This window comes from Salminus brasiliensis, chromosome 9 (assembly GCF_030463535.1).
Source record: "Salminus brasiliensis chromosome 9, fSalBra1.hap2, whole genome shotgun sequence".
Lineage (NCBI taxonomy): Eukaryota > Metazoa > Chordata > Actinopteri > Characiformes > Bryconidae > Salminus > Salminus brasiliensis.
In genome coordinates this window covers 40,728,437-40,749,830 of record NC_132886.1, presented here as the reverse complement: position 1 = coordinate 40,749,830, position 21,394 = coordinate 40,728,437, and the positions used below count along the sequence as shown (strand labels likewise).

Genomic DNA, 21,394 nt, shown 5'->3' with positions numbered 1-21,394 from the left:
AAGCTGAGCAACAGGGTTTTTGCCATTAACCAAGATGAACAGCACGTTCTAGCTGTTAACTGAGCTGAGTAACAGGTTCTGTCCTTAAACTGAATAGTAGGCTCTAGCTAGGAATTGAGCTGAGCAACAGGTTCCAGCTGTTAACAAAGGTGAACAGCAGGTTCTAGATATTTGCTAAGCAGTAGGTTTTGTCTGTTCACTGACCGAGCAACAGGTTCCAGCTGTTAACTGAGCCGAGCGGCAGGTTGTGGGTATCAGTTGAGCCGAGGAGCAGGTTCTGCACAGTAAATGATGGTTCTAGTAGAGATGAGCAGCTGGTTCTAGCTACATATTTTGCAGAACCATCACTGTAAATAAAGCTGCTGTTCTACTGTTACAGTGACCTGATTACAGAGTCAGACTGATCTACAGTGGCCTGATCCCTCCCCTCCCTCTCTTGGAGCACTCGGGGTGCTGTTCCTTCCCTCCCGCTCTCCAAACTTCAAAGCCGTCCCGGAGCGAGCCTGGTTCTGCTAAACGCAATGAGGGTAAAACTGATTCCTCAGAGCAGAGTCGCTCTCTCGCCCTTTCCATCCCTCTCCCGTCTTATTGTATTTTATTTATTTATATATATATCTTTCCTTCCCTCCTTCATATCTCTCTCTCTCTCTCTCTCTCTCTCTCTCTCTTTCCCCTCCCTAGTCTCTCTCTCTTTCCCCTCCCTAGTCTCTCTCTCTCTCTCTCTTTCCCCTCCCTAGTCTCTCTCTCTCTCTCTCTTTCCCCTCCCTAGTCTCTCTCTCTCTCTCTCTTTCCCCTCCCTAGTCTCTCTCTCTCTCTCTCTTTCCCCTCCCTAGTCTCTCTCTCTCTCTCTCTTTCCCCTCCCTAGTCTCTCTCTCTCTCTCTTTCCCCTCCCTAGTCTCTCTCTCTCTCTCTCTCTTTCCCCTCCCTAGTCTCTCTCTCTCTCTCTCTCTTTCCCCTCCCTAGTCTCTCTCTCTCTCTCTCTTTCCCCTCCCTAGTCTCTCTCTCTCTCTCTTTCCCCTCCCTAGTCTCTCTCTCTCTTTCCCCTCCCTAGTCTCTCTCTCTCTCTTTCCCCTCCCTAGTCTCTCTCTCTCTCTCTCTCTTTCCCCTCCCTCCTTCATATCTCTCTCTCTCTCTCTCTCTCTCTTTCCCCTCCCTAGTCTCTCTCTCTCTCTCTCTCTCTCTCTCTTTCCCCTCCCTAGTCTCTCTCTCTCTCTTTCCCCTCCCTAGTCTCTCTCTCTCTCTCTCTTTCCCCTCCCTAGTCTCTCTCTCTCTTTCCCCTCCCTAGTCTCTCTCTCTCTCTTTCCCCTCCCTCCTTCATATCTCTCTCTCTCTCTCTCTCTTTCCCCTCCCTAGTCTCTCTCTCTCTCTCTTTCCCCTCCCTAGTCTCTCTCTCTTTCCCCTCCCTCCTTCATATCTCTCTTTCCCCTCCCTAGTCTCTCTTTCCCCTCCCTCCTTCATATCTCTCTCTCTCTCTCTCTTTCCCCTCCCTAGTCTCTCTCTCTCTCTTTCCCCTCCCTAGTCTCTCTCTCTCTCTCTCTCTCTCTCTCTTTCCCCTCCCTAGTCTCTCTCTCTCTCTCTCTTTCCCCTCCCTAGTCTCTCTCTCTCTCTCTCTTTCCCCTCCCTCCTTCATATCTCTCTCTCTCTCTCTTTCCCCTCCCTAGTCTCTCTCTCTCTCTTTCCCCTCCCTAGTCTCTCTCTCTCTCTCTCTCTCTCTTTCCCCTCCCTAGTCTCTCTCTCTCTCTCTCTCTTTCCCCTCCCTCCTTCATATCTCTCTCTCTCTCTCTCTCTTTCCCCTCCCTAGTCTCTCTCTCTCTCTCTCTCTCTCTCTTTCCCCTCCCTAGTCTCTCTCTCTCTCTCTCCCTCCCTAGTGTCTCTCTCTCTCTTTTTCCCTCCCTAGTCTCTCTCTCTCTCGCTCTCTCCCTCCCTAGTGTCTCTCTCTTTTTCCCTCCTTAGTCTCTCTCTCTCGCTCTCTTTCCCCTCCCTAGTCTCTCTCTCTCTCTCGCTCTCTCCCTCCCTAGTGTCTCTCTCTCTTTTCCCCTCCCTAGTCTCTCTCTCTCTCGCTCTCTCCCTCCCTAGTGTCTCTCTCTCTCTTTTCCCCTCCCTAGTCTCTCTCTCGCTCTCTCTTTCCCCTCCCTAGTCTCTCTCTCTCTCTCTCCCTCCCTAGTGTCTCTCTCTCTCTTTTTCCCTCCCTAGTCTCTCTCTCTCTCGCTCTCTTTTCCCTCCCTAGTCTCTCTCTCTCTCGCTCTCTCTTTCCCCTCCCTAGTCTCTCTCTCGCTCTCTCTTTCCCCTCCCTAGTCTCTCTCTCTCTCTCTCTCTCTCTCTCTCCCTCCCTAGTGTCTCTCTCTCTCTTTCCCCTCCCTAGTCTCTCTCTCTCTCTCTCTCTCCCTCCCTAGTGTCTCTCTCTCTCTTTTTCCCTCCCTAGTCTCTCTCTCTCTCTGACAGTGGAGCTCCTCAGAATGTGAGAAAAGCATGATGTTGTAAATTCAGAGAGCAGCTTCCCACAGGAGCTTCACTCACGCTCTCTACAGCTCTCTCTCTCTCTCTCTCTCTCTCACTCACACACACACATGTGTAAACAGTGTCCCAATCTGATCACACCTTTACTTCCTGTTTTTGTGGTTTGATTATTTTTATCTTTAGCTGCTCCAGTCACCAACCATCCCCAACCACCTCCAGCTTCTGGCTGACAGCTGTAGAGTGTGTGTGTGTGTGTGTGTGTGTGTACTGTGAAGTGAGAAGTCTTGCCAATAATGTAATGCTGCCACCCACTGGACAGTTTTGGAATGGCAACAGTGACTCAGTGGCTCAAATTTTAACAATAATAAACACTTAATAATATTTAGAAAACACCCTTATCTCCCCCAGTATACCAATGTTTTATTGTTATTATTTCTGGTATTATGTAATTAATCATCATGATCCAGGTCTGTAATAAGCATCCAGTAATAAAACGCCGGCAGTAAGAGCGAACTGTGCGTGTATTTGAAGTCAGACAATATTAAAAACATAACATTTCAACATTAGTGTCGTTGCTCGCTGCTCTTCTGGACACACCTTGTCCTCTTTAACTAAAAAAAACAAAAACAAAAACCCTATGAAATAATAATAATAAAAAATCTATAAAAATCTGCAGTAAAATAAACATGATTCAGCTAATTTGCATATGTAAATCAAGCTAAGGCCATGCTGCTTCTGTATTTACACCAGATCAGATAGTTGAAGGCGGTGGCTCTGGTCACTCTCCTGACCTTTAACCCATTTCACCAAACCAGACACACTTTGTTTTGCAGGTCACCAGAAAAAAAAGGGCGACTCCCATATTTTTAAAGGAGTAGTCTGGTGTTTTCCAACCTGATCTGTATCTGCTGCAGCGGCGTCGTGTGGTCAGTTACTGCGGTCAGTCGTTTCAACACGATTCCCTAAACTGAGAAAAGACCAGGAAACCTGGTAACTCAAAAGTCGCTTACAGTAGCAGTCAGTGGGCGGATGCTGAATTCTGCAAAGTGTTGATTGGGTATATATTTATAAAACACTTTTAAAAGTGTTACACAGCTCTGAAGTGAAAACCTCCGAAAAGAGAGATGTTATGTTTAACACTTAGTTTATGTTAATGGTCCTTTTGGGCCATTTCTATTGGTCCATTTATCATGTAACGTGTGCATAATGTACTGACCGGGCAGCTGATATGTCATTCATTGGAGCTCATTTATCTGTCTATATATCTGTGTATGTATATATATATAAATATAAATCAGCATATTAAGCATAATTCATAGTCATTTGCTACAGCAGAAGGCTTGGTAAAAGTACTACTTTTGTTCTCCAGTGTTGGATTAAATTTGTTGGATTACATTTATTTAACTTTTTTTTTTATAGGGAAGTCTCTCAGTCTGGCTCAAACAAACGTACTGTTAAAGTGGATCAGTTGTGGTGTCAAATTTGTGTTACACAGCTACATGTAATAATTGTTCATTAGCGGAACTCAGCATCTGCTCGTTGGCTTCTATTATAAGTGACTGTGTTTTCCTGTTTTTTCCAGATTTGGGAGTTTATTGTAAATGGCCACCCAACACAGATGCAGAAGATGAGGATCAGGTTGAAGAGCACTGGAGCACTCCGTTAACTTCCAGACTGGTGCGTCCCACACACCAGCTAAACACACACACCGGCAAAAAGGAAAACGAGGAAAACCACTATAAAAATATACAGCTCTGTTGATCACACAGTATATAGACAACACAATACTGATGGCTTCCCATCCATTCAGACTGTCTTGGTTGCAGTTATCATGTAAAACCCAGCAAGAGCCAGCGTCCTCTTTGATTTGGTACATTCATTTCTCATTTACATAAAACAGGGTGGGGTTTACAAGGCACGGCAGACGGCGCTGGGCGAACACGTAGCAAGAATAACAGTGTATAGCAATATCTGCATTCTCAGAAGCACATTCATTGGATGTATATAGGATATAAGCCACAGTAAGTGGCTAAAGGTGGTTAAAGGAATACTCTCCGGTGTTTTTATACTTTATACTGTGTCTCTGTTTGCAGCTTGTGTGTCATATATCTAGTTACCCCACACAGTAATGTTCCAGTTCTACACAGACGGAAAACCCAATCGGGCAAAAGCTATTTGTAATGGAAGTCAATGGGCAGCTGCTGGAGTCCCTCAGAAAAACTAGTCCCGCTTCCTAATGCACTGATTTTATTGCTCTACTGATGAACCGACTCTGTAAGTAACTCAGGAAAATGTGTGTCGCCCTTTAACCACTGGAACTCAGCGACTGCCCATTGATGTCTATTAGAAGTCAACGTTTCCCTTTTAAAAGTTCAGGGAAACGTATCCAGATTTCTGGATGTGGAAATTGACCGTATGCATCAGACGCAGCAGACAGACAGCAGACCGTAGAACACCAGAGTACTCCTTTAAGCTCCGCCCTCTCTGCGTTTGGACTGTGTTTATTTCAGCTTCGCATTTACGACCCAAACCGCTACCTGACGAGGATCTCCCCACAGTGCATAACCGTCGTTTCAGCTCGGTGAGCCAGTTATCCCACAAAACAGACCAGTGTACAGCAGTACAGCAGCAGACGCTCAGGACTGGACCCCCAGAGACGCTTACTTTAGACGAGTGTATCAAAATATAAGTGTGCGTAATATCCGAACGTGTCCGATCGCAAAGCCGCTCCAAAAGGCACCTAAAGAAAAAGCAGGTCCAAACGCGTCAAAGTGCTTCCAGTAGATTTCTCAGAGAGTCCTACAAAACGATCCCTGGGTCAAGACGTCCAGCCGGACTGGCCACGAGTCCAACTGGACCGGTTTCCTCCTCCTTTCCAGGCTGTCCCCTAAACAGTCAGTGCCGCTCGTCACTCCATGGTGACGTCTTTCCTGCTTCCCCCTGTAAAAGGGAACGGCACAAGGTTTTAAAGGTGCAATGGTGAAGTGAGTGGTCTGTAAAGCCCCACTAGGGGCTCTGTTATTTAAATAATGAACTAATATGTATCCAGTATGAATTTCCAATGTGAAATGTGAGTTGTTGTCCGTCTGATGGAAGTAATTGAATTGACTTCAATCCAGTATGAATCTTTAATGTTTATAATTTTTTAATAGTATAAGGGGATATAAAGAAAGTGTGGTTTTAGTGCAGTATGAATTTGTGAATTTTGCCAGTCTGAAGGTAATAACTGCAGATTCATACTGAATTAAAGTCTGAAGGCAGTAGCTGCACTGTGTTTGGACTGGTGGAAATCATTTGAGTGATTTTAATCCAGTATTACTTTTTACAGTCTTGTGATTTTAGTGAGGGAACAATTTTAGTGTAGATTTTAATCCAGGTTGGTTCACCAGGGTGTATTTATTTTACAGGCTGTTTGTAACTGTGAAGTGACTTTAATGCAGTATGAATCTGCAGTTAATGTGCACCTTTTATAGTCTTATGGTAGTAGTGATGGAGCAATTTTACTCCAGTATGAATCTGCCTTTAGTGTAGATTTTAATCCAGGTGGTGTAAATGTTTTACAGGCTGTTCGTAACTGTGTAGTGACTTTTAATCCAGTATGAATCTGCAGTGTCTGATTATAAGCACTGTAGCGGTTTTAATCCAGGCTAATGAAGGATGGGTAAATATTGAATTTGAAGCCGGGTGTGTTGACCTGCGGGAGTGAGGACCAGGGCCTGGAGGATGTCAGACAGTGAGATGATTCCTTCAATGCTGGAGTTATCATCCACCACCACCAGCCTGTGAACCTGCACAACAAACAGCGTCCAGCATAAAATTTATACAGAAAAAGAATCATTTCATGTATTTTTAGGACCAAATCTTCTTGACGAAATCTGCCCCAAGTGATAAGCGCTCAGCCCTTTCTGGACCCTCACCTCGGCCTTGACGATCCGGTCCACGATGGTTTCCAGCGTTTCGTGCCGTTTGCACTTCATCACCCCCTCGAAGTACTGCGAGCGGTGCTGCAGCGCCTGAGTGACCGTAATGTCCAGGTTGTTGTAGGTTTTCTCTGCCGCCAGGTTCTACACACACACACACACCCACCACACTAATGAACACGGAGCCTCACCCACCGCCACTACACACACACTTAACACACAGGCCTGTGCCATTCTATAAAAAATAGCCCAGGCTGTAGTGTGTATTCCAGACACAGCAATACTGACATTCTGAGAGAACAGGGGGTTTTATACATGATAACTTTCTATTTCCCTCAATTTGTGCATTTTGCAATTAAATATCAGGTCTTGGAAAATAAGAGTAATCTTAATTATGCAACTTCAAATTGTTAAATAATAATTTGATCAATTTGAAGAAAACAGTAAATTTACAAAAGCAGTTCTAGATTTTATGAAACGTAATTAATGAAGTAATTTGTATATTAACACTAATACTATATACTCATTTTGTGCAGGTTTGGCAGGTCAGTGCACTCAATATTAACAAAGTAATCCATTTTGAACTAACAAGAAGTGATGCGTTGCTGTGCCAACATACATTGTAACCACAGTTGAGCATGTATCTTTGATATTTGATTATACTCAACTTTGACACACTATCTATGCTATATGCTAAACAAAATAGTTAGTAATAAGTACGCAATGTAGACGCATCCTAAATTTTACTTTTATTATTCAAATGTATTTTTTTTCTTCATTACTAACTCATATATAAAAATAACACTCAACTAGGACTGGGCAAAGACATTTTTAATGATATTTAATCATATTTAAAGAGATGTTTAATGATGCATATTTTAATCACAGACTAAATACTTCAGTAGCAGCAGATTCTTAAACTGTTGTTCAGATTCTCTCCCAATTGGAGTAGTGATTTCTAAATCTGCTGAACTCCATCCAGGTAAACCAGTCTAATTACTGTTTGTAAAGATACTTGCAGTTGATCAGTGTTTATTAAGCACCAACAACGTCCTCCGTACGCATAGAAAAGTATACTGTGTATCAGGGCCCCAGCTGTACGTAATTAAACAGAGTTAGAAGAGTTAGAAAGTGAATGTAGGACTTACTATGACGTCAAATTTGGAATAGATATCCACAACCTTTCCTGCAGAAGAGAAACATAATTATTATTTATTTATTTATAGAATTAATTAATTGTAAAGTCTCACTACTCTGTACTGCTAACACCTGTGGGGCTGTTTACACACAGATCATGTTTTATTCCTGGGAAAGCCCTTACTAAACCTTTCCAAACATCTGCAGAGATACATTACAGGCTTCGGTTTCATTTCACTGCCTGCAGGGGGCGGTAATGAACACCCTGCAGTAGAACTGTGTTTACTGTATACTGCTGAGGATTTGACTGGCTGACTGATTTCGAGTCAGTCTAATTTAGGCCTCGTCCTATTCCTCCCATTGCAGCTCAGTACATGAATACGACTTCCGAACGCTGTCTTTACTGGAGCGGAGGTGGCTCAGTGGTTAGAGCACTGGGTTACTAATCAAAGGGTTGTGGGTTCGAAACCGGGGCTTGGCAGACTTGCTGGCCAATTGCCCCTTGAGCAAAGCATGAGTACCTTCAACCCTCCGCTCCCAGCTTACCATTTGCTCTCTCCTTCTGTGTCTCTATGTCTGTCTGTCTGTCCGCGTCTCTATGTTCGTCTGTCCCCCTCTGTCTCTCCCCCCCCCCCAGTCTGCGTCCCCCTCTCACAAACCCCCCCCTCCCCCCCCCCCCCCCTGGTCTCCTGCATATATAATCAGGGTGTTATTAATAGCTGTCTTGATTTGAACTAGCAATCTTCTGATCATAGTTACTTAAGTTAAATCAAGTTCTAATACTACAAGAGAATCAAGATACTAATTAGTTACTTGTCATTTTTACTTACTGATATAGTCTAATTTAGGCCTCTTTCTATCCTACACTCTCTATTTAATCAAGATCATTTTACTAATTGAATGAACCTATTCCTTCTCAAACCATGAATATGACTTCCGAAAATTTTATTCACTGAGGTGATGGTGGCTCAGTGGTTAGAGCACTGGCCTACTGACTACAGGGTAGTGGGTTCGATACCCCGGCTTGACAAAGTCATTTTCTTTTTTTTTTTTAATTCTACTAAATTCTCTGGATTCAATTAACAGTAATTTCCTATATTATTCCTTATATATTAGTTTGTGGGTCAGGCTCGCTCTGTGCTGCTCCGACTCTGTTGAAGAACTTGACATAAGTAACATTATGTATTTTAATAACATTGTATTTTATGCAGATGAGTTTTACCGGTGATGTCCACCACGGGCAGCGCAGACACTCTCCTCTCCACGAAGATGCTGAGGGCTTTGATGATGGGCGTGTCCGGGTGGATGAAGGCGATGTTGGAGTAGGTTCCGATGCCCAGTTCTCCCAGCGTGAGCTTCATGAAGGCCGGCTTGGGCATCTCACACACCTGCCAGGAAAACATAGAGGCGGTTTGTGTTGAAAACCTGTGCTACTAAACTGGATTTCTTGAAATAACATTCATCAGAAAATGATTCATACTGTGTGTGTTTAATAATAAAAAAGAATGAAAAAGCAAGAGATTTTTCTGCGGCGGCTTTTACTTACGAAAAGCTGCAGAAATTTGAGGATCCGCTTGTGTGTGAGGATGTAGAGTGCATTCCCTGTGACCGGATCAATCACTGGCAACCGGTGGATTTTGTTTTTGATGAGCGAGTAAACAGCATCAAATATGCTGAAAAACACACACACACACACACACACACACACACACACACACACACACACACACACACACACAGTTAGAGAGAGAATCCAGCATCACTGCAGTTCAGGGAGGTCTTCTAAGAGTGGGTCTGGATTGGCCCTGGTTTATGGAAATGAGGAGCAGGGAAACGTACCTTGCGTCGGGGGAGATGTTCACTAAGGGCTTGAACGTTTCCTGCAGGTAGAGTTCTGTACAACAGAGCAAAGACACAAGCCCCGGTTCACCAAACAACACACTCAACATCACGGGTCAGCATTCCATCACTGTTACAGGGAATCACTACAATCTCTACAACACGGCCAATCAGAAGCTAGTTCTTAGCTCCTGGACCATCTGATGTTCTGGCCTGGTCCTAGTACAGATTTAAACCCCTTGGGGGAAATCTGCTCCACATTAGCCACAAATGAATTGGACAAATTTATCATTGATGCAAAACCCTTCGCTGCATTTTGGGAATCTGGCAGGTGTTCTTTATACTTCTTCATACTGCATCGCCACACTGGACTAAAGCAAACTAGACTGTTGGTCAGAACCGAATTAATGTACATCTAAGGTTCCAGTCTAGGGCTGACGAGTACTGCTGCATCATGTTCTGTATGAGGTCAAACAAGGAGTAACAAGTATCATGATATTATACTCTATATGGACAAAAGTATTTGGACACCTGCTCATTCACTGTTTCTTCCAAAATCAAGAGTATTAAAAAGAGATTCTCCTGTATTTGTTGGACTGTCTCTACTGTCCAGGGAAGAAGGCTTTATATTAGATTTAGGAGAAGCATTGGTGTGAGGATTTGATTGCATTCAGCGACGCTTCATGTTGGTGCATTAATGATGTTAGGATGTTGACTGAGCACCTCCCCAACCCATCCCATAAGTGTTGGATGAATCACCACCATCATTCCAGAGAACACAGTTCTTCCACTGCTCCACAGCTTCTCAATGCTGGGGGGCTTTATTATACCCCTCTAGTCCACGCCTGGCATTAGGCAGCATAGAGCCAGTAGCTTCATGTTGATCTGCTCCAGAGTGTCCTATTCTATTGGCAGTACTTCTCTACAGAGAGTAGACAAGCTGTGTATAAATTGTAATCATGATTTTCTAAAGTAATAGGTACCTCTCCAGGTTTCAATCTTGTGCTCCTCCAGTTCGTATATCTGTACCTGTGCAGACAAAAAGAAATGACTATTTTCCCAAACAAACTCAAATCTGCTTTAAATCCTGAATTCATTTGTGTTTAAAGAGGAAAAAGTGAAAATGCTTAAACACCTACTAAAGGTGACTTGTAGAATCTGTGTAGTATGATGATGAAGTCTGTGATGGTCAGCATTCCTAAAGCAAAACAATTCGATCAATTACATAAATTAACCATTATTTTCTAAATCATCAGAAGCTCCGAACCTCTGGACCAGTTTCTCCTGCTGCATCAATTTCCTGTATCTTTCTCTAATGTTGGGAGATGAGCTGTTCCTGCCTTCTGCCCTGACCTGGCTCTCCACTTCCCTGCTGCCAGCTTTGTGTGTTCTCCTATTCTCACTCCATGACTTGCGCTCACTTTGGATCGGTTTACACCTGGTTTTAACGTGCGCTTTTTATCCGGATAGTATCTGGATCTACTTCGACCGGGTACTGTTTACACTTGACCCGTGAAAAGTGCTGTTAAAGCCAGGTGTAAACAGGCTCTTTGTCACCATTATTCTGCTATGAGAAAGCTAAACCAGTTTCGATGCTCACACGTCACATTAACATTAGGTTGATTCTGATTGGCCCACCAACATAAACACCAAATATGGACACAGTCCCAGCTAACATGTCCATGTGGGGTCTGTATGGGTGGCCCAACTGGGAACCAGAGGACAAGTTTTGTCCTCGAGTTCCATGTTGGCTCTACATATGGATGCCGACCAGGATCAGTAATGGGACCATTAGGGGCTGAGCATGGGCCCCGTGTGGGTTGTCCACGGAGCATTTGGACCTAGACAGGACTTGTGAGATTAGGGTGGGCTATAATGATGGGGCCCATTTGGGAAGTTCAACTAGGCTCAGAGCCCATGACCACCTGGGACCCACCCAACATGAGCAAATCCAGTGCACGCCTGGAGAGCCCCCCCACCCCCACATTATAGTGGTCTCCTGCTCCAACACACCACCTTCACCTCAGGAAGGGCTTGTTAATGAGCTGATCAGCTGGATCAGGTGAGCTGGGAGTAAGGCAAACACTAAACTGTGCAGGGCAGAAGGTCCATCAGAACTAGGGTTGGGAACCACTGCCCTAGAGTAGGTGTGGTCAGCGTGAACTAAACTTTCTTACCCACAAAGCTCTGCTTTTTGGTCTCCCACAGTGGAGCAGCTCTTACTCCGTTAGCAACCAAAGCAAAGAAGGCCTTCTTTACCTGAGAACAGAGGAGATCTGCCTTAGACAGGAGTTTGACTGGACAGAACACAGAAGAAACAAAACTGGGGGTGTAATGGATGCATGTTTGGACGAGTAAGGTCCAACGGACCGATGGACAGCGTAACTGAATGAACACCTACCTGTAGTGTGGTATCAAAGACCACTAGCTTTGAACTGGTGGGAATGAGGTCGTAGCACTTGTGGGACTTCATAAAGCGCGTGTAAATATCAGAGCCTGGCTCCTCTGAAGCTGGAAGGACAAAAAAAAGAGAGACCACCATTAACTGACCCTCAGAGTCCTTAGAGTGGAAACGAGCAGAACGTCTGGAAGAAGGTGAAGATTACCTTCATCACCGAGGTCAAGTTTCTCCAGCATGCCTTCAGCTACACCATAAACCTGCAAGTGAACAAAAGGCAACATATCAAACCACAAGAGCAACGTTCAGGACCGGTCACCGGCGAAGGCCAGTCCACCATCTGAACCGTCAGCAGAGCCACATTAGGAATTTGACCAGTAAGACAGCACCTGCCTGCTCGCCCTGTCCACGCTAAAGGCCAGCAGAGCGCATGGACACAGGGACAGAGGGCACCTTGTGAAATTCTCTCACCCATGAGTTTGCCCATGCAGCTCCACATGTGGAACACACACACACACACACACACACACACACACACACACACAGCAGGTAAAACATTCACAGATCACACACACCCTTCCAGCCAGGGAGCATTCGCCTGGTGCCTTTGATCTTCATCCTCTAGTCGTCTTGTTTGAACAGTGGAGGCGTTGGAAAGGGGGGTGGTTTACGTCCTACTTCTGGTGGGGGCACAGCAGATCAAATCCCAGATCAGCACTAAAAGGTAAAACAGCTCCTACAGTGTTTCTCTTTGGACCCTCCTCAGACTCTTGGGTGTCCGCCCTCCCCAGTTCCCACCCACTAGCAAAGTCTCAGTTGACTGGTGCACCTTCATTCCAGTGCCAGCCACTGAACTCTGTAGCTCCTCCAAAGTGATGGTTGGCCTCTCTGTGGAGTCTCTTTCACACCCCCTTCTTGCTCCAAAGTTGAGTTTTGAGAGAGGTGTACCAAAAGCCGGATGAAGCAGAGGCGGGTTAAAGCATGGAGGAGGGTTAAAAGGTGGATGAAGTAAAGCTGAGGGTGGTGGACCCAAAGGAGGCTCTCTTATTATTAACGCCATAAGGCTAAGATGAGGCTACAGAGTGAGCATGAGGCACTCACCAGGTAGGAGGAGCTGAGTGGTGAGAAGGTGGGGATGGACGTGGAGAGCGGTGGTTTGCTGGAGCTGGAGGCTACGCTGAAGCGCTGGCCAGTGTCTGGGGGAGAGGAGAGGGACCGGGCACGTCTTTCCTCCAGCCGCTCCGCAGCACTGCTGGGGGCGTCCAGTGAAAACACCAGAGGGCTGGAGCTCTGCGTCGGCGTGCTGGGGGGAGACGAGACCCCAGAGGCTACAAAAACCAAACAAACAACATAATAAATCATTGGAAATACTAATTAACATCTAGCCAACATCAATTAACATCTAGCAAACATCAGCTAGGGTGTTTAACATCTAGCCAACATCAGTTAGCATCTAGCCAACATCAGCTAGCATCTAGCCAACATCAGCTAGGGTGTTTAACATCTAGCCAACATCAGTTAACATCTACCAAACATTAGCTAGAGTTCACAGCATTAGTTAAACTTGCTTAACACACTCCCAGCAGCTCTCCCTTTACTACACTTGGCATAAAAAGGACAGCCAATCCACACAGAGCTCATTTACATACAGAAATAGTGCTAATTCAGCACAGGATAAAGAGGCTGGTAAGCAGTGAACACTGAACCCCGACCGTTTCTGGTACTCAGGTATGCAGCAGATCAGCCCTTTAACGGCCCTCAGCTGACCGCGCTGGCAGCCACAGGTGAGTGACGCCGGTGTGTGTCGATACACTCAAGACCTGAAGAAATGTGTGTGTGTGTGTGTGTGTGTGTGTCACACGACAGTCATCACAAACGTCACCCCCAGCACTGGCTGACACATGACACTCACACACTCGCTGCCCTGCTGACATTACTGTACCAACCCTGCTCACAGCCTCAGAGGAACAGGACTGTCCTGCTGCGTGTTGGAACCATCGGACCCTTTATAGACCCCTCACTGAAGCGCTCTGTTTGACCAGCGGGAGAACCGGAGAACCGCTCACAGGCCTTTCTGCTTTAAAAACAGCACTGAAGAACCCTTTACCCTACACCCTATACTAGTGCACTGATCTATATCTATATCTGTCTGGGCTGTTAGTTCCAGTTAGTGAAAGAACCCGAGGCCAGCTGACACAATCCCCTCAGCCCAGCTTCCTCCCACCTGTCGAGGGGAAATCACAACATTGAAGGAAACTATGTGGGAGAATTCCTCTTCTCCAACCGGCAGCGACTCTGGAAGAGCGGTGGGTCTCCGGAATTCCCGCTATCTCCTGACATTTAGCCGCATTCTGCCAGCTGGCCGCGGCCCGCTTGGTGGGTCACTGTGTTAACTTCTTATTTTAGCCTTGCCGCTGCTACACATTCCACAGGAGCAGATAAGCTAGCCTGCCTCAGGGCCAGGCCGGGCCGGGGCAAGGCAGGGCAGGGCAGTGCTGGGCTGGGCCGAGCCGAGCCGAGCCGAGCCGACTGCACTCCTGCACTCCGAGCCGAGCCGACTGAACTTATGCAGTGTTCAGACCTGGCCTGTGTCCTGAAATCTACACTGCCTCAGTCTGAGAAGGTTGTAAGAACATAACGGGACTATTTAAAGCAACATTATGTAGTTTTTTACGTTGATGATGGCACACTCACAGTAATGGGAAGAATGGGGTCACTATCGTTGCCACTCAGGGCTCAGCACACTGCTAACTGCACTATGGAGGTCTGGCGACATGAGCAGGGCAACGCTTACGAGAAATGTGTATCGCTGCGTAACCCGAGGCGTATTACTGTAAAATCCTGTAATATTACTCTACCACCTCAGCCCACATGCTTCTCTACCTGGCTTGTGACACCCCTAAAGAACATGCTGCACAGCCTGTGTTTACCAAAGTGCAAAACACCCTGTACTGTAGGGGGAGGCCAGGAGCAAGAAATACTCCATTTGCATAATGCTGCTTTAACTTTGTTATTCTAAGAATAATTCTTAGAGAACTATAAAATAAATAAATAAAATATATATCCAAGACAACCCTAACAATATATAATGACTGGAAAACAAGTCAAATGTTAATGTAAAGGTTTTCACCTTTTTCTGGACATTATTATTTTGCCTGCTGAAGTGGACCGTCTCTAAACTGCAAGTCTTGCTAGCCCTAAACTGAAAAAGAACTGGCCAGCACATGCAAAGACCTGAGAGACGTGAGCTGAAGTGGAACAGAGCCAATTTTACTCCACTAATTAGCTCAGCGAGCGAGGGACTGTTCTCCCAAAGGTCAGCTCCTTCTCGCTACTATTGCCAAGTGCTGTTCCCATCGTTGGGTCTGCTCAGCAGTTGTTGAGCAAAGACTGAAGCTGATGATACACGTCGAGTCCAGTGTCGCGGAGTCTGAAGACCCCCAGTGTTCTCTGGAGTGACGGTGCTTCATCTGAAGTTGATACGGTTCAACAAAATCACCCAACGTCAGCACCGGACCACACTGATGCGCTCATGTGGACCGAATGCATTCAAACCCTCACAGCAATGGTCCAGCATCTAGTGGAAAGCCTTCCCGTGTTGGGTACTAAGGAGGGGGTCAGGTACTAAGGAGGGGGTCGGGTACTTGGCTAGTCTTAAACTAGGGAGGAAAACTGGGTCAATATTTAAAAAACGAAAACAAAGCAGCTCTCTAAGGAACCCTCTTCTGACCAGTTCCAGCAGTCCTTAGTATAGCACTCCTGGGATGCCCCCCCCCCCCGGGGTCAAGAAGGACTGCTGAAACCTCATCTCTCCTTTTCTCTGAAGCTCTGGTGCAGTGTGAACACTGGCTGGTGTAAAAATAGCCAATCTGGCAGAGTTTCTCTTAAGTTTGGCAACACGAGTGTGAGGGGGTCTCAGATCTTTGGAAGATTGATGGAGTCTAAACCAACACTTGATATACAAAGGTCACGATGACCGTCACGCTATGACGCTTTCTGGGAAAGGCACCCCTGCAGAACCTCCCCCTACGCTGTGATTTGTTGAAAGAGAAAACGTCTCCATGAGCAGATTTGTTTTGATCTAGGAAAGAGAATTTTCTAGGAAAGAGTCTGGATGCTCACCATCTTCATACCTAGATTGTTTGGGTCAGTTGGTTCGGTTGGTTTCACATTGCGCCACACTCCTCACAGGGGTGTTCAGTGACTGGTTAGGAATGTCCCTCCCCAATTTTAGATAGCCAGTTACCCAACTCACTCCAACACTGAATGAACTGCTGAACTGATGCGACATAACCGGGTAACCAAGGAAGGTGCTGGAAGGAAAGCACCGGGGTACCCAGCTCTGATGCAGCGGCTAGCAGATGCCCATGCCAGCCAGTATCACACTGTAGTGATGTGGGGAGAGAGAGTCGTGCTCTCTCTGGCTCCGGCTGCTGATGACACCATTTATCCTGTAACTGTCTCTACTGTTCAGGGAAGATTTGGTTGCATTCAGTCACAAGAGCGTTAGTGTGGTCAGGATATTGAACCTCATCCTAAAAGTACTGGATGGAGCTCCAACACCGTCCTCCACAGCTCAATGCTGGGGGGCTTTATAGGCATGGTGCCAATAGCTTCATGATGTTTACCCACTCCAGAGAGTCCTATTCTATTGGCAGTATTTCTCTACAGGGACGTGGAGTGTGTCTGTGTTAAAAATGGGTGCACGCATTCATTAGACAGGATGTCCACAAACATTTGGACACAGTGTGTGTGTGTGTGTGTGTGTGTGTGTGTGTGTGTGTGTGTGTATGAATCACACATCTCTTATACTCCTCGTTAATGACATAAGCTCTTATCTGCAGCTTTAAGAGACCGAAACCTCTCTCTCACAAACACACCGCTTATCTAACAGCTCAAGTGACCGAGGCGCCCGGTCTGCTGGTCGCTGCGACTCAGCTGTGAGGGTCGGGGTCAGTCCTTTTCCAAATCAGGACCTGAGCTGTACTGTAGGTGAGGAGCCTGGGGCGTCTATTTTAATGAAGTTTGAGCTTCAAACAGACCCCCGGAGAGACGGAAATCAGACTACGCCTGTCCCAATTCGAGCCAGCGTATTCTTTCCAGCCTGTTACCAACATTAACACCATTCAACAGCCAGACTGCGAAGGTCCGGCGGTACGCTGGCCTAAGACCGGGCCCCCCAGCCCCAGTGCACTCTGACAACACTCTCTACTGCTAAACACAAACTACACACACCACAAGTTCCTTCTCCCAAACCCAGGAGGAACAGGAAAACAATGAAGCTCCAAGTTCTAGTTATTAAAAAATGAATCTGCAGTGCTGGAGAAGCAAAACGGTTCATTTTAGGGAAACACTTCTGACTCAAAAGCTACAGCTCTTCGTCATTCGTCACTCATGGTTCCCAACGATACAGTACCGGGGAGACACGGGGGCTCGGACTGCCGCCTCCGGCTTAGGCTGAGCTGCTCCTCATTCTTGCGCTTCTTGCTCCTCCTGAAGCTACCGAACCTCTTCAAGGGAAACGACATGCCTTGCCCTGGATGGATCGTAAACCATTCCCCTCAGACTGAAGACCTGAAGGCTGCGAGGTGGTGGGCTCCTGCTCAGTCGTCGTTTGACGACCATGCAAACAGAATTCCAGGACAGTCAGAAAGGAGACGGCCTAGACGATCCCGCTGAAGGCATCGACACAAGGTCCCAGAGCCGAACCGGTACTCGATCTGAGGTTTGCCTGGACTGAGAGGCAGGCGTAGCAGATGTCCTTCCTATTTCTAGAGGATTAAGACCCTTTACTGCATCTCGTGGGGGTGTGACTCGTAGCGCTTGTCGAACCTCTTGTAGGCAGCGGTTGTCGCATTGCAGAAGGTGATGGAGGTTTTTTAGACCTCTGTTCGGACGCAACGTTCCCTCAAGCTCTTGATACCAGTGCTCCAGCCCAGCCAAGACTTACTGAAAATAAAAGGTCCCAGCATCGTGTCGGAGAGACCTTCTCAGATTTGATACTCTGCCCCTCCACACTCCCTCCCTCGGTCAGCTGAAGCTGTAGGCCAGCGATCCCCTGCTCTTTCTGCGGTAACTTGCCAGGTGCAAGTTTAGAGAGTGCCTTTTTAAAATAGCCCATATGGCAGGATGGTGTAAAAGGAGACCAACCGTCCAGAGCCAGTTACGCCCACCGCCTGGCCCAGCCAACCCCCACCAGCGGCCCAGCCTCCTTCCTGACCACGCCTCCCACCCTGGATGTGGGAGTCCCGCCAGCACTGATCGCACCGTCACATTCTTCTCTGCGGTGTCCTGAATCGCTGCCTGTCCTGCTCCTCACAGCATCGACTAAAAAGACCTGAACCGAGACTCTTCCTAAACCACGTCTCACAGTCGACCCCCACTGGTCTGAATTTGCCCCTTTGGGAGATCTATTCTTAAAAAGACAGGTCTCCTTCTGGGACAGAGTCCCATGCCATCCTTCTACCTCTCGCTTTAGCAGCTTCCACCTCCCTCTGCCTTCCTGGAGCTTCCTGCTGTTCCCACAAAGCTCATCTCAGAAAGGCTTGTGTGTTTGGGACTCCGTTAGCCGGACATGTTGAAGACGGAAGGAAACCGGGGCGGCTGCTGCCAGGGGCGGCGTAGGGATGGATTCGGGAATGGGGACGGATTTCAGAAAATGCTGGATAAGGTATCGGAAAGGGGCCGAGGAGCAAGAAGCCGATCTACCCTGGAACAACAATGTGTGATATGATAGCCGTTAGCTGCGTTTCGTCCAGTGGGGTAGCAGCCTGCCTATCTTCGGGCTGCCGTCAGACAGTCTGGGGTTTTTCACTACAGCGGCCAAGAACCGCTACAGCCGTCAAAATCAAGCTCTTGTGGCCAGCTTGACATTCGTTAGGGTAGAACTGCCTGCCAGTTCATTAATGTTTGTCAATTAAATACAGCAGCAGATTCGGCAGTGATTGCTCAGTTGATGGAGTCTGGGTTATGGATTATTAGGTTATAGATCACAGGGTTGTGGGTTCAATACCCAGGTCGACTAAGCAGCCACTGTTGGGCGCTGTAGCATCTCTGAGCCTGAATTTTATTGTAAGTTAATAAGTACACCATCAGTAAAAGCGCTTACTATCCCGCAGTAAACACTCTTCACACTTAAGTGCTACAGTACGTATCATGACACGCACTATATGGCCAAGGTCATAAGTATGTAGACACCTACTCATCCAGTGTTTCTTTTGAAAACAAGGGTGATTGATAAGGAGTTTGCCACCCCTTTGCTTCAGTGACCTCTACTCTTCTAAGAAGGCCTTGAATTAGATGGTAGAACATTGCTGTGAGGCGGATTTGACTGCATTCAGCCTCACAAGAGTGAGAGAATCAGTGAGGTCAGGTACTGGTGTTGGATGGTTAGTTTTGCAGCTTAAACCCATCCCTAAAGGTAATGGAGCTCAATCATCACTCCAGAGAACTGCACAGCCTGGTGCTGGGGCTCAGCATGGACATAGTGGCCTTACAGATTTACTTCTGGTGGGCTCTGAGTGGCTCAGAGGTTCAAATCTCAACTTTGCCATCAAAGGCCAGAGGCCAGAGTCCAAGAGAGCACAATCGACCGTGCTCTCTCCCTCTCTGTGTGTTTTCTAAGCTATGGACGGCGCTCCATCCAATACTTTTAGGACACGTTGTGCATGAGGTGGGGTGGTGATCATTATGCTGACCTCATCCTGACCTCACTGATGCTCTTGTAATCAAATGCAACCAAAAGTCCAAAACCTAGAAAGCCTTCATCCCTGGACAGTAGAGACAGTTACTCCAACAAAAGCAGCAGAAACTCTCTTTAGCAGATTTCAGAAGAAACAATATATGAGCATGTGTCCCAATACTTTTGTCCATATAGCGTAGCATCTCTCAGCACAGAACGTGAAGTGTGTTCCTCTCTATTTGGGTGGAGAATCAACTAAAACCCAGAAAAGGAATCGGGAGATGATTGTTCATGACCGAACTGGAACCCCACTGCTTCCCGTTTTTGGCCGTAAATGGACGGCTGGAGTTGCACGGTCAGACATGTTCAGATAAGGTCACACATTCGCGCTCCTCTTTAAGAGTGAGAATTCTTTAGATAACAGTCCCACCTCAGCCAGGAGGAAACAGAGAGCACGGACGTGTCGTCACTCAGCTTGCTCTCATCACATGACCGAGGCGAGGATGGACATGCTCCTCTCACTTGTGGTTGACGGGTCACAGCATTGCCTTACGGCTGAGAAGACCCAGGCAGTGGACAGGACTGAGGGGGTGCGATACATTTTTATTGAGTCTCACTACCTAATATCTCATCTCTTCACTCTGTGGTTTGAGTCGCAGCACCTCCTAGTGAGCAGTGAAGGAAGTTCAAGGATGATAGGAACCAAGAAAGCTCTTTCTTTAGACAATACAGTTCAAATGAAAAGTAAAGCATCATCAAGAGAGGCACAAAAAGACAGAAGACTGGAAATTATCTTAAAAAGCAATATCAGCATCTTCTGAGGCCTTCCAGACGACCCCCTGGATGCTGTTAGATCCTAAATATCCTGACACAGTTCTATTAGGCCAGGGCTGCTCAAAACGTGGCCTGCAGGCGAAACCTGGCCCAAGAGGACGTCTGGTTTGTCCCCTAACCACAGCAATCATATTTATACCATATACAACATTTTCCACTCTTACCTTCTTATTAATACTCAATGTAAAGCTCTACTGCATTAAAAGTACACTATGTCCTAAAGTTTGTGGACACCCCTTCTTATTAAGTAGCATTCACCACTGACACAGTGAACAACATAGCCATGTATAATCTCTATATAAAAGCAGTGACCAATTGGAAAAAAGACCCCCGGCATTGAGCTGTGGAGCAGCTGTGGACTGAACTACAGAACAGGGTTCTCTGGTGCTCTAACCAACACTTTTTAACTGATCATCCAACATCGGACAGCACCTGACCTCACTGATGCTCTCACTGTGAGGCTAAATGCCATCAAACCCTCCTTACAGCAATGTTCCAACATCTACAGTAAAGCCTTGCCAGATGTCAAACTTGTTAAACTCCTTTTTGTATCCTTGATTACAGAAACACCAGATAAGCTGGTGTCCACAAACTTTCCGCATTACAGTGCACATCCAAGGGCAGCGCGTATCACTAGTGATGATACTGAACGAAGGAAAACCAAACAAACACGGTTAGCGGCCGCCACCGAAGACGACTGGACGTTCCAGCCGCCCGTAAGAGTCTTCAACCCAAAACATGGTCAAGAATTCCACTTCTTAGAGAAGTTTCTAGAAACGAGGCCCATCCGTGGCAGCGCCACTACGGGTGGAAAAGAAGCTTGCCCGTGCCAGAGGTCACTGTGGCTGGACCAAACTCTGGAATATTCCTCTCATGAAAAAACAAACAGGCCTTCTTTCCACCACAGCAGGGGAGGAGTGACTCAGCTTTCGGGGTTGGGGTTGGGGTCGGGGTTGGGTCCTGACGCCTCAACACCTTAAGTTATTTAAAGCCTGGCTTTGCCTCCTTACCCACTGCAATGAGGCTCTACAGTGAGGCTCCCTGCAGTATGGACAGTACTGACCGCCTGCTGACGGAAGAGTCTCTGCGTGTCCTGCAATCACCATCAGCAGGCCGTTTATTGGGTCA

At 46.7% G+C, this 21,394-nt stretch overlaps 2 protein-coding genes across 6 annotated transcripts in view; one reads left to right on the top strand and one right to left on the bottom strand.

Annotated features, from left to right (window-relative positions):
• bcl2b (BCL2 apoptosis regulator b) overlaps positions 1 to 9,258 on the top strand; it is a 54,504-nt gene extending 45,246 nt beyond the window's left edge. The window contains exons 2-4 of one of the 3 annotated variants that reach the window (XR_011980165.1): positions 4,040 to 4,134; positions 6,311 to 6,497; positions 8,726 to 9,255. Coding sequence is in view for 2 of the 3 variants with exons in the window: in XM_072688474.1 (XP_072544575.1) it covers positions 4,040 to 4,123 (84 nt within the window). In the remaining variant the exon portion in view is untranslated. Of the gene's footprint in view, positions 1 to 4,039; positions 4,135 to 6,310 lie in introns of all 3 variants that reach the window. The other 2 variants (XM_072688474.1, XM_072688475.1) reach the window with 2 other exon arrangements.
• The window catches only part of prkag2b (protein kinase, AMP-activated, gamma 2 non-catalytic subunit b), a 30,973-nt gene continuing 12,539 nt past the window's right edge, over positions 2,961 to 21,394 (bottom strand). The window contains exons 4-16 of one of the 3 annotated variants that reach the window (XM_072688467.1): positions 12,853 to 13,079; positions 11,960 to 12,011; positions 11,755 to 11,864; positions 11,531 to 11,612; positions 10,493 to 10,551; positions 10,337 to 10,382; positions 9,354 to 9,408; positions 9,061 to 9,187; positions 8,737 to 8,902; positions 7,526 to 7,563; positions 6,375 to 6,521; positions 6,152 to 6,245; positions 2,961 to 5,397 (exon numbers count right to left, since the gene is read on the bottom strand). In XM_072688467.1, coding sequence (XP_072544568.1) covers positions 5,366 to 5,397; positions 6,152 to 6,245; positions 6,375 to 6,521; positions 7,526 to 7,563; positions 8,737 to 8,902; positions 9,061 to 9,187; positions 9,354 to 9,408; positions 10,337 to 10,382; positions 10,493 to 10,551; positions 11,531 to 11,612; positions 11,755 to 11,864; positions 11,960 to 12,011; positions 12,853 to 13,079 — 1,235 coding nt within the window. In that variant the 3' untranslated portion in view covers positions 2,961 to 5,365. Of the gene's footprint in view, positions 5,398 to 6,151; positions 6,246 to 6,374; positions 6,522 to 7,525; positions 7,564 to 8,736; positions 8,903 to 9,060; positions 9,188 to 9,353; positions 9,409 to 10,336; positions 10,383 to 10,492; positions 10,552 to 11,530; positions 11,613 to 11,754; positions 11,865 to 11,959; positions 12,012 to 12,140; positions 12,723 to 12,852; positions 13,080 to 21,394 lie in introns of those variants that run through there. The other 2 variants (XM_072688468.1, XM_072688469.1) reach the window with 2 other exon arrangements.